At 43.6% G+C, this 14,788-nt stretch overlaps 1 protein-coding gene across 4 annotated transcripts in view; it reads right to left on the bottom strand.

Moving 5' to 3' along the window:
* The window catches only part of PDE4B (phosphodiesterase 4B), a 525,239-nt gene that overhangs the window by 33,460 nt on the left and 476,991 nt on the right, over positions 1–14,788 (bottom strand). For all 4 annotated transcript variants that reach the window (XM_070405299.1, XM_070405301.1, XM_070405300.1 and 1 more), the window contains one exon: positions 6,839–6,951. In XM_070405299.1, coding sequence (XP_070261400.1) covers positions 6,839–6,951 — 113 coding nt within the window. The remainder of the gene's footprint in view (positions 1–6,838; positions 6,952–14,788) is intronic.

Here is a 14,788-nt window from a genome sequence, read left to right as displayed (position 1 = left end):
CAGAATGTAGGCAAGGAGTTCAGCACAATGTCTGCACGCATAGTATACACTTGTAAAAGTAGGTTAGCTATTTACTACTATTATTCTATCAATAAATGCAAAGGCTGAAGGAGCCAATGGAATAGTCTGTTTGACTATTTTGTTTTATAGATAAGAAAAAAAAATATTCAAAATGATTAAATTAATTAAGATAATACACCTATATTGAGACAGAGCTAGAACTCAAACTCATGGCTTATTCCCAGGCTCTTTTTACTTTGCTGCTTTCAGCTCTATATAAATCTGAGCAGTAGGGAGAGAACAGTTAGATAAAAATATGTCTGAGTCCCCCCACTTGGCTGTCAGAACTGATTTTCATTCTATTCTAACCTCTAGTCCAGGGTCCCCTCTAACATTTGTAGGGCCACATACCGTATGTATAAATATATGAAGATTTAAATTGAGCTCCCTCTAGCACTCCTACCTTGACAGGCATCCCTTCCTACAGCATGGAGTACCAGATTGAATATAGAAATCCTAAACTCTCTGAATAGGATGGGAAAGGGTGGGAGGATCTAGCTCCTGGACCACAGCCTGCCCTATTCTTTCCCTGTGTCCTAACACCACCAGGGACTGAGTACATGGGCCTTTGTATATCCCCTGCCACAGCCTCCATATCCCAGCTCCTTCCACACTATCCTCCCAAGCTGAATGCTGTGTCTTTGCTCTTCCTTGAGCTTAGGGTATACACTCCTGCAGCACATTCAGGAAAGAAGCCTGCCCAGTCCCCAAAAGTGAGCTCAAAACCATTCAGGCAGAGAATGTGGAGGTCCAATAGATGCAATGTGGTCTGGAGTGGGGAGCAGCTGCTCCTTGGCCTGGCAGATTCCTCACCCCCTGGAGCAGAGTGCACATAGAGAAAGAGCAGGTTAGGGCTCTCTTAAATTATGGGGTCCAGGAAGAGGACACCTCTTTCCCAAAGGGTGGTACTGCTCTAATTATACCATTTAACTTTAGGCAAAAGTGGAATGAATCCTTTTCCATAATTGGCACCTGCCTATCACCTCCTGACAGAGTTCTAAGATGAATCTGTTGACCTATACAATCTATACCCTTTTAGTTCTGCTGGATCCAATATTTCCCATAGTTATTGATTATTCAATTAGATATGAAATGACTCAGCTAACTTTAGGGTAATTGTAGTAGTCAGTCAGACAGGCATGGGCAGAGCAAGGATGATAGGCCAGGTACGGAAGGTCACCAGAGTGGAAAGCCCTGGGTGCCTGGAAACAGGCAAAACTGGGAAAACAAGGACCTCGCCTCCAGGCTGACCTTTCCTCCCCTAGCATATCGCTGGTCATGTGGTTTAGACCCTCTGACCTTTCATATCACTGATCATGAGTTTCAGACCCTCCCTTGACCATTCCTCCCCTGGCAAGCTGCTAGTCAGGTGGTAGACCCCCTTAGAGGATGAACAAGGAGGGCGGAGAATAGCCTCATATGACTCCCATACAAGTCCTTGCACAACCACTCCCTTAAGCATTAAGCCCTCAAGACAATGTGATTCTGACAGGCATCAATTAATCTTAGTAACAAAGCCTCAGAGTTATAGTCAAACTAGAGATAACATCTAGGCTTCAGTTGTGTTTCAGCTCTAGGTCCAGAAAAGCAGCAAGACCAGGTTGGGTGACGCCACGGCTGACATCAGGACCAGCTTTGATGACTAACCACCAATGACCCCCTGCCCTGGCACCGACCAGTCAGTAGAAACCACGACCTTGAAAGGACACACCTGGAAAGCTGAAGAATATTCCACTGAGGTTCTCCCTTGGGACCTCCCCTGAGATCCCCACCTTTAGAGAGGGGATCAAAACACTCAGGTCGGAGGACCTATTGTGCCTTCTCTCTCTCTCTCTCTCTCTCTCTCTAGAGCAGTGGTTCTCAACCTTCTGGCCCTTTAAATACAGTTCCTCATGTTGTGACCCAACCATAAAATTATTTTCGTTGCTACTTCATAACTGTAATGTTGCTACTGTTATGAATCGTAATGTAAATATCTGATATGCAGGATGGTCTTAGGCGACCCCTGAGAAAGGGTCGTTCGACAGCCAAAGGGGTCGCGACCCACAGGTTGAGAACCGCTGCTCTAGAGCATGTCCATGCCCTTTCCTCTCTATTTTCCCCAGGCAGGTCACCTTTGTCTTTCTTTCTCCTAAGCTCCAAGGACCTTTCTTTTGCCTCTGTAACTCGTTTCCTGAGCCCATACAGCCCAGTTGGCTCATTTCTTTCTATCTCCACGACTTTCTAAAAACTTTCTTTGTCGATTGAGTTCCTTGGCTCTGAATTCTTTCTCAGCTGAACTCAAGAATTGAGGTTGCTGAACTGAGGTCTAGTCTAACTCTTCTGGTAACATTTTGGTGCTGTTTCACCACTAACATAATCAGTCAATCGTGACCACATTCCAACATCCCATTGCGTGGGTCCCAGGTGGTTCCAGATTGGTAGAATTGTGTGGCTTTGTCCCTCCCACCCAAGAGCACAGGCAATTAGTCAATTAGTTGCCTTTATGTTCAACACTCCAGTAGAACCACACTTGAGCAACTAGAAAAATAAACCCACGTAGCCAGAACCCACTTCCCCTGTAACGGTATGTGTAGTGGACTTCATAATGCCTTCAGAAAAGAAGAAACATCAGTCTACCATTCCTTCTTAGAGATTTTCTTAGGAAACATTTACTGATGTGTCAGATCCTGATGCTTCATTCTAAAGACAGTACTGATATTATTCAGGAATGCTCTTTTCAACAACAGAGCATCCATTTTCCTGATAAGGCTCAAACCTTTGTATTGCACATGAAATAGCCCCAGGGCAAAGCTGGTCTAGAAAGAAAAGGACTGTGGAGGGTTCCAGTTAGAACAATTGGGACTTGCTTGGACAGAGGTCCTTAATACCACAGCCTGTTCATCTTTCGTAAAACATTCAATCTACTGGGTAAAAATGACCCCTTTGACGTATTTCACCTGAAAATTTTAGGCAAGAGACTCTGTTTCCCAGTAAAAGCTCCCCGCTTCCTCATCAGTCACAGCTACGCCTCAGTGGGATTGTTCAGTGTGGGTCCTTCCTCAGCCACTGTTGTTGCAACACTGTACTTTTCTGACTGCGTCTGTCAGGAAGGAGACAGGAAATTCTAGTCACCCTCACAGCAGCTGCGCCATTCCTCCTATCCTCCTCCAATGACTTCAACAGGCTTTGGTGACAGGAGGGCAGGAACTGAGCCACAGTGAAGGTCAGGAAGATAGGTCAGTGTTTATGCCTGTTGGGCTGGGGATCCTGCTGAGGCTATTGGGTTTCTTCCTTTCTATACTGTTTCTCTTTCCGTTCCTCTTTTTTTTTTTTTTTTTTTATAATGCAGAGCCAAAGCATCCTGTTTTGAAAACATCTGACTGTTTTGCCACTGAGGAACTCATGCTCTGATGCATTTCACTGAAGTATAAAACAATTCTTCTCATTCAGGAGGCGATAAAAGTTGAAACACCAAAATTAATCAACAAATCTAAGAAGGCAATCTGTCCATCAAGAAAACAGCTCTCACACATCCAACTGAACTTGGACTGCTAGTAAAAGGTTCACTAGACATCCTTTTCATCTTGAAAAACCATGTCATTACCTCATAAAACTCCTGCTTAATTTATTCTATCTTGTGATTCTTGCGGGGAAATAACCTATGATAGTAACATACCTGGCTGCATCTTTCTTTAAAATTTTGGGATTCCCTTTGGCCTGTGGCCAGCATGAAGGACTGAGGGAAATTTGGGCCAAGAAGACTATGCTTTTATAAGTCACAGAAACAGTTTTTAATCTAAGTCTTTGGGCTCTGAAGCACACTTGGGGAAGCCAGTGATAATTTTCGAGCCACAGTTTTCTTCAAACTGTAAAAGGGTTAAGGAAGAAAAACAAACAAAAACACAGACATAACCCTACCCAGATGAAATAAATATGAAGGACTGCTTGTTTTTCCTCCACTAGACAGTCAGCCCTCTACTAGCTGCATATACACAGGCCCATATGTAATTCCTAAACACCCCCTGAGCAAAACACTGGCTCTCCCGTCACCATTCTTAAATAAGTTCAGAGGTTGCAAATACAATTCTTAAATAAGTTCAGAGGTCACTTAGCTGATCAGAGCTAGGGACACATACATTTTTGCAAAGATAGTATATGCTATTAGTAAGTTATCATTTATTGAACTTTTGCTGCACACCAGGTGCTTTGCTGAGTGCTTTATATACATTATCTCATTCACAGCAAACCTGTGAAGTAGGTACCACTTTTATCCCTGTTTACAGATGAGAAAATTAAGTCATAGAGTTAAGTTGGCCAAGGTCAAGTAGCTTGCAAACGATAGAGATGGGATTTGAACCAGGATCTTTTGACTCTGAAGCTCAGGTTTTTCATTTACTGCCTCTATAGAACATCTTCACACTTACTTTCAAGTGTTTACCTCAGAGATTTGCAGTGGCTCCTTTGTTCATTGAGAGTAAGCAAAGGATGACCAAATAAGACTATACAGTAATGAGAATGATGATGACGACTATATTTTTCAAACAGCAACTAGGATGAAATGCTCCAGAATTTTAACAACATTTAAAACTGAATGTGAGATTTATTTTTACCACAGATCTATAACTAGCATAGATAAATTCTTTTTTTGGTTACCACAAAACTATTATGTTATGTTATGTTATGTTATGTTATATATTGCTATGGATTAAACTTTACCTGAGATAATTACCTAAGTAATCAGTACTTGGGGTGAGGCGGGGGAGCTAAGTAAAAAGAGGGAGATCTTTGTAAAAATTCAAATTGACTTCAGCTGTCAGCTGGGCATTGTTCATCCTCTGGGTAAGTGGTTTGCCCTTCAACCTTTCCACTGTAGAGTTAGAAAACAGGTGAACCTGCATGCCTTCTACTTAAGCTAACTGCATCAGAATTAAGGTTTAGCCCTTTCCTTAAGGTTAGCTCTATTCAACTTTCATTGCTTCCTGCACACGACACCATAAAGGAGGAGCGGAGCGGAAGCCTGAAGTGACTGGAATTCTTACCAGGACCGGCACCGTCTCTGGTCTCAGAGTCTTATTAACTATGACACTGAATATAAAAAATTTTAAATAAATTTGTAAAACACACAATATCTAATTTCAGCCTTCCAGACTCAAACCTAGTTTGAATCTACTACAATGCACCAACACTCAAAATGAAAACATAATGGCAATTTGCAGTTTCTCAATGAGTATTCTTCCCCCTACCCCCCTGGAGTTAATGACCTACTTCAACTTAGTGACTCCAGAAGAAAGTTCAACATGTCCTTTGTGGTGAAACCTGCTGAAAAACTACCCTGGGGGATTGAATCTACGCCTTGCATGGGTGTCAGTGATCACAACACACATCTGTGGATGCTCCAAGGCAGGTAAAGCGGGTGTGAGATGCTTACACATGGAGCACAGGGTGGTTTGGAGAAATTACGCAGTTAAGCTCTCCTCTTGGGGAAGCAGTTGTTTAAGATTTACAACAGCCTGGAAAAACCCAAAATGCAGCCTTCAATGGAGAACTTCAGAGAAAGGTCAATACATAGTTAAACCTCAAACCTTTTCTTTCTTTTTTTTTACTTCAATTTGAACTAAAATGTAAGAAAGGAGCTTATTTATTTATTTGCTCTTTCATTAACCTGTAACAAACTGGGAGTGAGCAGAGTCTGCCCTCCCCTCCTGCAGGACCTCCTGAGGCGGCAAGGCTTCCCCTGCTCAGATACTGGGAAGAGCCTTGATGGGAAGGTGATACTTTTAATCCCAGGAAAGGGGGAGGAGGGGCCCCCCTTTGCCAGTGTCCCTGAGGCTGGAAAGTGCATGCTGACAGGTAGGGATACAATCTCTTTCCAGCCCTAGAACCATAAGACAATGAGAAAATGCCTCAGGCTAGTGAGGCATTCTGAAAATGTGTCCTTATGCGTGTACAGTGTTAAAGCTTTCCACACACATGCACACACGCGTGCACACACACTCTCTCCAAGGGAAAAATACAAGCCAAGAGCAACAACTTTCACTACAGTCTAAATCCAGGTGTTAATTAAACAAATGATATACTATAAAGTTCTTCAACACTAGGTTTTGTCTGAGGATTGTACATAAAACCATTTCTTTGCAATCTGGGTGAAACTTGATTTCAAATGATTCCACTTTAAAAAGCAGCAAACTTTTTAGAAAAAACACTTTCCTTTTTTGAGACCAGGTATATTGTTTCTTTTTTTTAAACCTTAGCCATGCCAGCATCACAACATAAATGTTAGAAAATCCCAGAATGTCCTGAGAAGAATTTCAGAATTTATGAAACTTCAGGGCAAACCATTCTCTCCATTGATATCTGGAGGACATACCATTTTCTTATTAAAACAACAACAACACACACGTCAAACACTGGATTGCAATGCCACATTTTATGCATTTTACCTTATAGATCCATTCAGATTGTATCTTTCTGATAATTGGTTTTTTTTTAAACATTTGTATAGTGACTTGTACACGTTATAAGCACATCTCAACCCAAACATAGCCGAACTCCATCAAGAAGAAAGAAGTTTGGTTTCTGGGAATTACAGCGCATTGCGGATTTTTAAACTTTTCTGCAGCATCAAGACCCAAGCAAAGCGTGGCACCTGGAGGCAGGATCCTCTCAGGCAGATCAACAAACCCACCCTCCAGGTCGCGTCCCGGTTGCACCTCTGCTGCAGGCAGGCAGCGGCCAGGGGAGCCCGTAACTCCCCGCACAGCCCCCCACTTGGTGGAATCAAACGCCCTTCTCTTACCTTGTTAGAAGCCATCTCGCTGACAGAGCGGTAGGTCTGGATGGTCTCTAGCTGGTCTAAGCACCAGTCCAGTTCCTCCAGCGTTTCCATCGCTAACTTTTGATAAGGTTCTTCTGCAAACAAGCACACAGACATGTAGTTAGGCTGGAGCGGCGGCAGGCTGTCCATAGCAGAGTCACCGCTGCCGCTGCTGCTGATCCCGGTGCTACTGAAGGTGGCTCCGAGCTCCTTCATTATTTGTGTGCGGACTCCTTCCTTCCAGCTCTCTCCACCAGGAGAACAAATCACCGTGGTGCTCTCTGCCCGGAATGGCCCCTGCCAAGTTTTCACGCCCCCTGCCTGGATGAGGTGTCTGCGATCTAGCAAGAAACTTCCTCTGAGGAAGAAGGCGGGGAGCTGTCTCTTATAAGCTCATCAGCATACATGTGTCCGATACTCAGGGCAGAGGCAGGGAGCGTTCTCAGGCTCCGCCGCCTTAGTCATCTAGGGGCTCTTTAGGGTGCGTGATGTCACTTCTGAGTGTTTGCTGGCAAGAGGAGAAATGAGGAAAGCCTTGTCTCCTTTTGCTGTTCTACATGAAGCAGACAGGCGGACGTTGGAGGGGTGGGGGTGACTGACAGTGTCGTTGGAAGACTGCGCGGTCATTCACTCAGGGGAACGTGTGTGCATGCTGGGTGAACGTTTAATTCTGCAAACACTGACCCGCACCAGTGAGGGAGCGGCATGGGCAGTCCCTGCCCTCTCCCAAATCTCTCCTCTAAGCAGAGGCGAAATGAGGTCTCCCCGATAAGACTTCAGTCTAAGGGAGACTGTCTGGAGTTTTATGTGAACACGTTTATTGGCCTGGGAGTTGGGCAGCTCTTGTTATACTAAACAAAGCTCAAACTTCTCTGCAAGGGCCCGGATCACAGGGAAATTCTGAACCGGACTTTCAGGTGGAGCCAGATGAGAAGGCTGCCGATGTGCATTTTGATTAATGTCTGATTTGTCGCTGGAGGAATCTAGGCTTTCTGGGAATGTCTCGCCGTGGTCCGTTCAAAAAATGTTGTGTTTAAGGTCATATTTTGCTGGATAGTAAAGCTCTTTTTAAGTGTTTACAACATGTCATTCCATACCCAAAAGCTTATGAGTCTAAACGAATGCTTAAGGTTACTGACTGGAGAACCCCATACTAGCAAACACTGAATGCATTTCGTAAATACCAGATGAATTTGTGGTGCTACAGACAGTTATACAAATCAGCCAGACTTTCCTGCATACATGACTGAGTCTGGGGGGCCTGCCATCCATGAACTTTACCAACCTGTCCAAGTCCAAGCACTAATAAAAGTAAAAATCTTGTATGGAATGCTCGTATGCAGGAAAGACTGCACACACTCCTGTCACATTTAGAATACATTATTCATATGTTCACAAAGAAAGTCTAGGGAGACCAAATAGCATTTTATTATTATTTGAATGTATTGACGTGTATAGCAGAAAAGGGAATAAATAGAAGAGTGATTCCCAGTGATCGGGATCCCTTGGTCACAGATGCACATTTCAAAGAATAGGTGTTTGGTTCATTCCCCAAATATGCCTTCACTTCAGAATAAACAGGGGTTAAAACTCAATATCCTGTATGTCATACTTTAAAAACCCACAAAACCACTGGAGGTGACTTCCTCTATTTTTTTTTTTTTTTTTTCACACTCCTCAAAAATGTGCAGTCAAGAATTGAGGTGTTTTTAGTAAAACTCATTTCAAGCCAACCTTGCACATACCTTCCCCCCTTTCTTCCTCCTCAATTTTGCAATGCTGGGGCAGCACAAAGAAGCTCCTCACTTACTGGTACTCTCTAGTATGTCCAAAAGACACCCCCCCCCCCCCCCCCCGCCTCCTCTGTTTTCTCCACAGAGTACCTCTTCCAAGGAAGCTTTTTCTGAAGTGACAGAACCCTCCCCTCCTCATTCCTGGTCTCTCATAAAAGAAAAAGTCCAACCACTTCCTAACTACCCAGACTTTGATACCTTAGTGTCTTCCATATCACAACCAGTGGCTCTCAGTGACTAAGATCAGCCATTCACCAGGATGGTGGGGAGTGAGTGGCACTCACTCAGAGCCTGCTAAATCAGCTGATATGCAAAATGACTCTAAGATGATATATCACATTTTTCCTTCACTAAGAGGACAAAAGGGCTCTGATTTGCACTCACACTTGACAAAGGAAACACAGTAATGATAGCAGTAGAAGCACTGAAGAATGAGGTGGACTCTTCAAAGATCCGATTGCTACCACCGCAGCGTATTCATTGTCTATTACAGCGATTTTCAACTGGTGTGACGCAAGAATTTTTAAAACATGCAATACCTGACTATTTAGTCAATGGCCTTGACCTTTTTTCCCTTAGGTTGTCAAACTAAAAAATGATAACAGCCAATACAATAGCCATCCGGTGTGAATGAATCAAAATTATACCTTTTTTTGTGTGTGTCAGATTGGCAAAAAATATATTTTTGGTATGTTTTTTTGGTGTGCTGCAGAATTTTAGTAATTAGTTTACATGTGCCATGAGATGAAAAAGGTTGAAAATCACTGGCCTATTACACAGAACAAGCATAGATGTGCTCCTTGACCTGGTACAATACGAGATATCAGTGACAGGCCAATAGATGTGACAGGAACTTACTCCACTGCCCTCTCTTATCCTGGCCAGCCACAATAATTTTTAAGTGAAAAATACATTTTTACATTAATAAGAATTTGTTCCTTCCCAGATTCTTAATACACAGTCAAGACTCTCTTCGTGCTCCATTGTAGAGCTTTCTTATCACAGTGACTGAGACAGAAGGCACAGGTGTCAGAGTGGGCTAAGTATGGGAGAGGAGCCCTGCTGATTATGATTCAGCCACAGGAAAGGACCAGTGCAGCTCGGATTGCCCTCCATGTTATAACTTTGTAGCATCAGCACCAGATTCAGAGCTCAGTACCAGCAGATACTCAGTGAGTGCTTGGAAGAATGGAAACCGAAGTGCTCGCCCAGGCAGCCTGCAAGCACTTGGACACCCAGAGGCTGGATGGAACAACTGTATCGCTGTGGAAAGAGCAGCTTTAGAGTGAGACTCACACATTTGGACTTTCTCTTCTACCAGTTACTGTGTGATCCTGGATCTCAACTTCCTACATCTTAAAATAAGGATGCAAATATTTACCTCATAAGGTTATAAAGGTATAAAATGAGATGAAGTATATAAAGCATCTGGTATGGTAGCTAGTTCTTAGTAGGTAGTCAATACATAAGAGTATAATTATTCATGGCAATCCGAGTAACCCAAGGCCTGGCATTTGTGGGGGTGGGGGCTGGAGAACCAGGAAGGAAGAACTGCATATTCAACAAGGGTTTTCCCCCTCAGGATCAGCTACGTCATTTGCAGGGCACAGTACAAAATGAAAATGCAGGGCCCCTTGCTCAAAACGCAGGAAGAAGTGCTGTTAAAGGTAGTAAAATATGAAGCTTTTTCCTTTCTCCCAGAGTTTCCCTCTCGACTTGTCACAGTGTTGATGTTTCTCTTAAACTTATTTAAAATAGATCTGGATTTACAGAACAGTTGCAAAGACAATACAGAGAGTTCCACATATCCCACATCCAGGTTTCCCTACCGTTAACATTTTACATTAGTATGGCACAGTTGTCACAATGAATGAATGGCGTGGAGTGTTTTCTTCACTCTTAAATGTTGTGTGCCCCAGGCATGGGGACACCATGAGGAGAGCGCAGACCCTCATAGGACTCAGGAGGCCCTGCATCCTCTGACACAGGGCACATGCACAGCCCACCAGTTGCTGGGGTGTGCCTACCTGCCAGCTCCATACTGATGTGCCGTGCCCCAGCGAGGGTCAGGCTCCGAGAAAGCCACACATTTCCCTTCCTCATGGTGCCAATCCACAGCAAATACATGCTAGGTAACCTGGACCAGGGGTGGCCAAGAGGCTCACTCCCACCATGACAGGGCCATTGCCTACCATCTTATAGCCATGCCAACCCAGGGCATGGATGGGTGCTGCTATGCCCCACCTGAGACTTTGCACAGCACACACATCTAACTCTTTGCATCTTCACCCAGGCTCCCACTGGGAATGGATGTCAGCTGTGGTCATGGGTGAGGGCAGGGAGAGGGATGCCGGGTGAGTCTCACATTGCCAAGGGTCAGGAAGATGGGTGGCTGAGAACGTGTCCAGGGGAGGCAGGCAGGTGGCAGGAGCTAGAGCAACAGCATAAGAGCCAAGGTCCTAAAATCACTGGAGTATACTGCATTGTCCCATCAGACTTCACTTAAAAAAAACACACTTAAAAATCAAAGATAAAATTATTCTGAGTTTCAAGACAGCAACTATGAAACATTTTGGGGCGGGGAGGCGCTATGTGACTGCACAGGTTGTATGCCCATGGAACTGGTCCTGTTTCCTGTCTTATAGAATGGCTCTGAAAAGGAACAATGCTTGACACCACAGAAGCAAGTCTCGAGGGGATAAGAGCAGGTAATGGAACAGTGTATGGTCATGGGGTCAACTCTCTTTGTCAAAAATTTCCAGAAGGAAGAGGAAGAACCAACCTCCCTTCTATTCTTCCCTTCTTTTCCTCTTTCACTTCAACAAGAGTGGCAATGGAAGATTTACTTCCTTCTGTGGATCTGGTAGGTATTGAACTCAGCCCCGAGAAACAGGAAGAGAGGATGGATGAATAATTATAATTAATATTAATCTGGTAATAACACGTGGCATTCATATGGCTCTTTTCTCAAAGGAACGCCAAGCACACTCCTCATTAGTCCTTGCAACATGTGTGTGTGACAGGCACTCAAGAGGTATGATCATCTTTAATTTACCATAAGGCACCAGCTCAGATGTAGATGTTAAATGATCAGAGCAAGATTCTTGGCAAGACTATACCTTGGTTGAAGAAACAGAGGATTTAAGTCAGTGCTGAAAATGCATGCATTGCTAAAAATGCTGCATTTAAAGTAACATCTTACCCTCAGGTCTTTTCTATTTAAAATTGCATCACTGCTTTCCTAAATGTTGTCATTTCTTGTGTCTCCTGTTTCCTTTTCTGACCCACCTAACAGCCACTAGCACAGGGAGGCTGCACAATCTTTACTCAGAAGACCTGTATGTTCTGGCCCTGCATCTTGCTTCAGTGGGTGACCTCAGGCAAGTTACCGGAGTTTGCTGAGACTAAATTTCTTTCTGTAAAATGAGGGGAAAATACCCTGCTCTTACAGGGAAGATAGAATAGGAGAATGCACATGAAATTAGACTGACAAGATTAAATATTTTGCACAATTTGTGAAGATTACATTTCTTGATGGGATATAGGCATTATAGAAAATTACAGAGCAGCAAAAGTTTGAAATGATACAAATGTCGTATTTTACCAAGCAGAGATCATCATTGCTACCTCCTTTGTGCATATCCTCTCATGTATGTATGTGCATGTGTACATGTGTATGTACATAATCAACATGGGATCATACCATACAAACTGTTTGGTAACATTCTTTTTTCAATGATCTCCCCTTTTCTGTTTTAATAATTTTCCATTTCAGCTAATACTTAGACCACATCCCAATTTCCTCAGGTGTTTTATTTTTTTCACACAGATTCAGTAGAAAAGTGTGTGTGTTAGCAGAGAGGTGCTGAGAAGGGGAGAACCAGAGAAGGAGGACAGACAGGAAAAGGTAATGGGAAGCCTCGGCCTGGCCACAAATAGCTCCGGCTCATAGTTTGAAAACATGGAAACAGATTTCAGCAGTTATGAAGTCAGTGCCCCAGCTGGTAACAGACCTCAGGTGCCCTAAAAGTTTCCTTCCTCCCTCTTTGTGTGTGTGTGTGTGTGTGTGTGTGTGTGTGTGTGTGATAGTAACATTAACATAAGATTGGCCCTTTTGACAAACTTTTACATATATGACTCAGTATTAACTGAAAAGCACTATACAGATCTCTAGGATGATTCACCTTGTACATCTGAAGCTGTGTACCCTTTAACCAACACCTTCTCAATGTCCTTCCCCCAACCCCTGGTAACTACCATCTTACTCTCAGCTTCTATGAGTTTGGCTATTTCAGATTCCTGGCATATAAGGTCTTTCTAAATGCAATTTTAACATAGCTCTGCATATCGTATCAGAAGCATATCTATCAAGTTTCCCCCACTTTCTACTCAAAGACAGTCCATAGAAAGGAAATGTAAATAATCTCTTTTCTTTTTTTAAAAATCTGCCTCACACAATCAGACTCTCTTCCCACTAGAGAAGCTGGTAGCTATTCATGATGTTGTATGGTGGTTTGAATCAATCAGAACAATTGCCATGGCAACCACAGGGATAAATCTCATAAACATAATGTCAGGCAAAAGACACCAGATATTAGAGTACATAAAAATAGGATTCAGCTAGAGAAAGTTCAAAAGAACCAAAATGATCTATGATATTAGAAATAAAGATAGTGGTTAGCTTGGGGGGTTAGTGACTGGGAGGGGACTTCAGGGGGCCTTCTATGGGGTTGACAATGATCTCATTCCTGGTCTGGGTACTGGTTACGTGGGTGTGTTCATTTTATGAAAATTTTCAGACTTCTACGCTTGTGATTTGTGCACTTTTCTCTGTCTGATTTTCCATGTACACTTTCAATAGATAGTCCCATCTAGGGAAAGCCCAGCATAAAGAGCCAGGTTTCTAAAAACACATTTCCTTTCTTTTGTTGGCACTATAGCAATGGGTATCCACAGAGTTTGAGTAAATTTCACACAGCTGAAAACCAACACCCAACAGACACTGGTTTTGATATTGTATAGACTAGAACGCTCCTAATAACTGAAATTCAGTGGAACATGTTGGAGTCTGATGCAGCTGTTTATGAATCCTGACTTTGCTTTACTAGCAGTGTGACCTTAGTTAAGTAGCCTGAGTGTGCCTCCATTCCTTTACCTGTAAAACCGGCCGTGAGAATTCAGTGAATCAAAGCACACCAAGCATTTGGCACAGCGCCTGGCACTTGTCAGGAACGTTTTGGCCCCTGAACTCTCTCTCTGGCTCTGGTTACTTTCCTGAGGTGCCACCTATTTGTTAGCTGAGTTGGATGGCCTCTTGCTCTTGTGCTAGGGAGGAGAGTACACGGCCATGACATCCTAGCGTCCCTCCCACCACATGACTTCACATAGGGAATTGCGTCTTGGTTAGAGTTCATTGGTGTTCCCTTCTAAAATGTAGACCTGGCCTGATACATCATTCTGCTTTCACCAAATCCCGACTGACACACCAAATCAGTGGACCTTCAGATGTGGAGAATTGTACAAGAAAGCTATTGTTCATTCATTCATTCCACAGAATACATTCAGTGTCTGCTATGTGCCAAGCCTGCTGCTGGGTGCTGGGTTACAGCAATGACAGGACACCTCAGGAATTGTATGGTCCATTGCACTGTGAAGCTGGGTGCCTTACCCGCTCCCTCTCCTCTCCTGCTCCCCACCCCAAGTGTCTTTGAAGTTAGAAAATTGTGTCCTCTGTTGGCAGGCAGCTTGGGAAGAAAGCACGGGAAATGATGCATGAGCTAGATTTCAGCTCCCATCAGTTGGCTGAGTACCTTTGATCAGTACCCAAACAACACAATGGCCTATGCCCGTGGTCGGCAAACTGCGGCTCGAGAGCCACATGCGGCTCTTTGGCCCCTTTAGTGTGCCTCTTCCTAAGCCTTAGGAGTACCCTAATTAAGTTAATAACAATGTACCTACCTATATAGTTTAAGTTTTAAAAATTTGGCTCTCAAAAGAAATTTCAATCGTTGTACTGTTGATATTTGGCTTTGTTGACTAATGAGTTTGCTGACCACTGGCGTATGCAATGGCCTGGTGGCACATGAGTGTGGGGCAAGCTAGCATGAAGCTACCCCAGCCTGATGACGAGGAGTGCTCC

This window comes from Myotis yumanensis, unplaced genomic scaffold, assembly GCF_028538775.1.
Source record: "Myotis yumanensis isolate MYYU_CA2020_CCGP unplaced genomic scaffold, mMyoYum1.0.hap1 SCAF_2, whole genome shotgun sequence".
Taxonomy (NCBI): Eukaryota; Metazoa; Chordata; class Mammalia; order Chiroptera; family Vespertilionidae; genus Myotis; species Myotis yumanensis.
The sequence above is the reverse complement of the archived record's forward strand: the minus strand, read 5'-3'. Positions and strand labels throughout refer to the sequence as shown.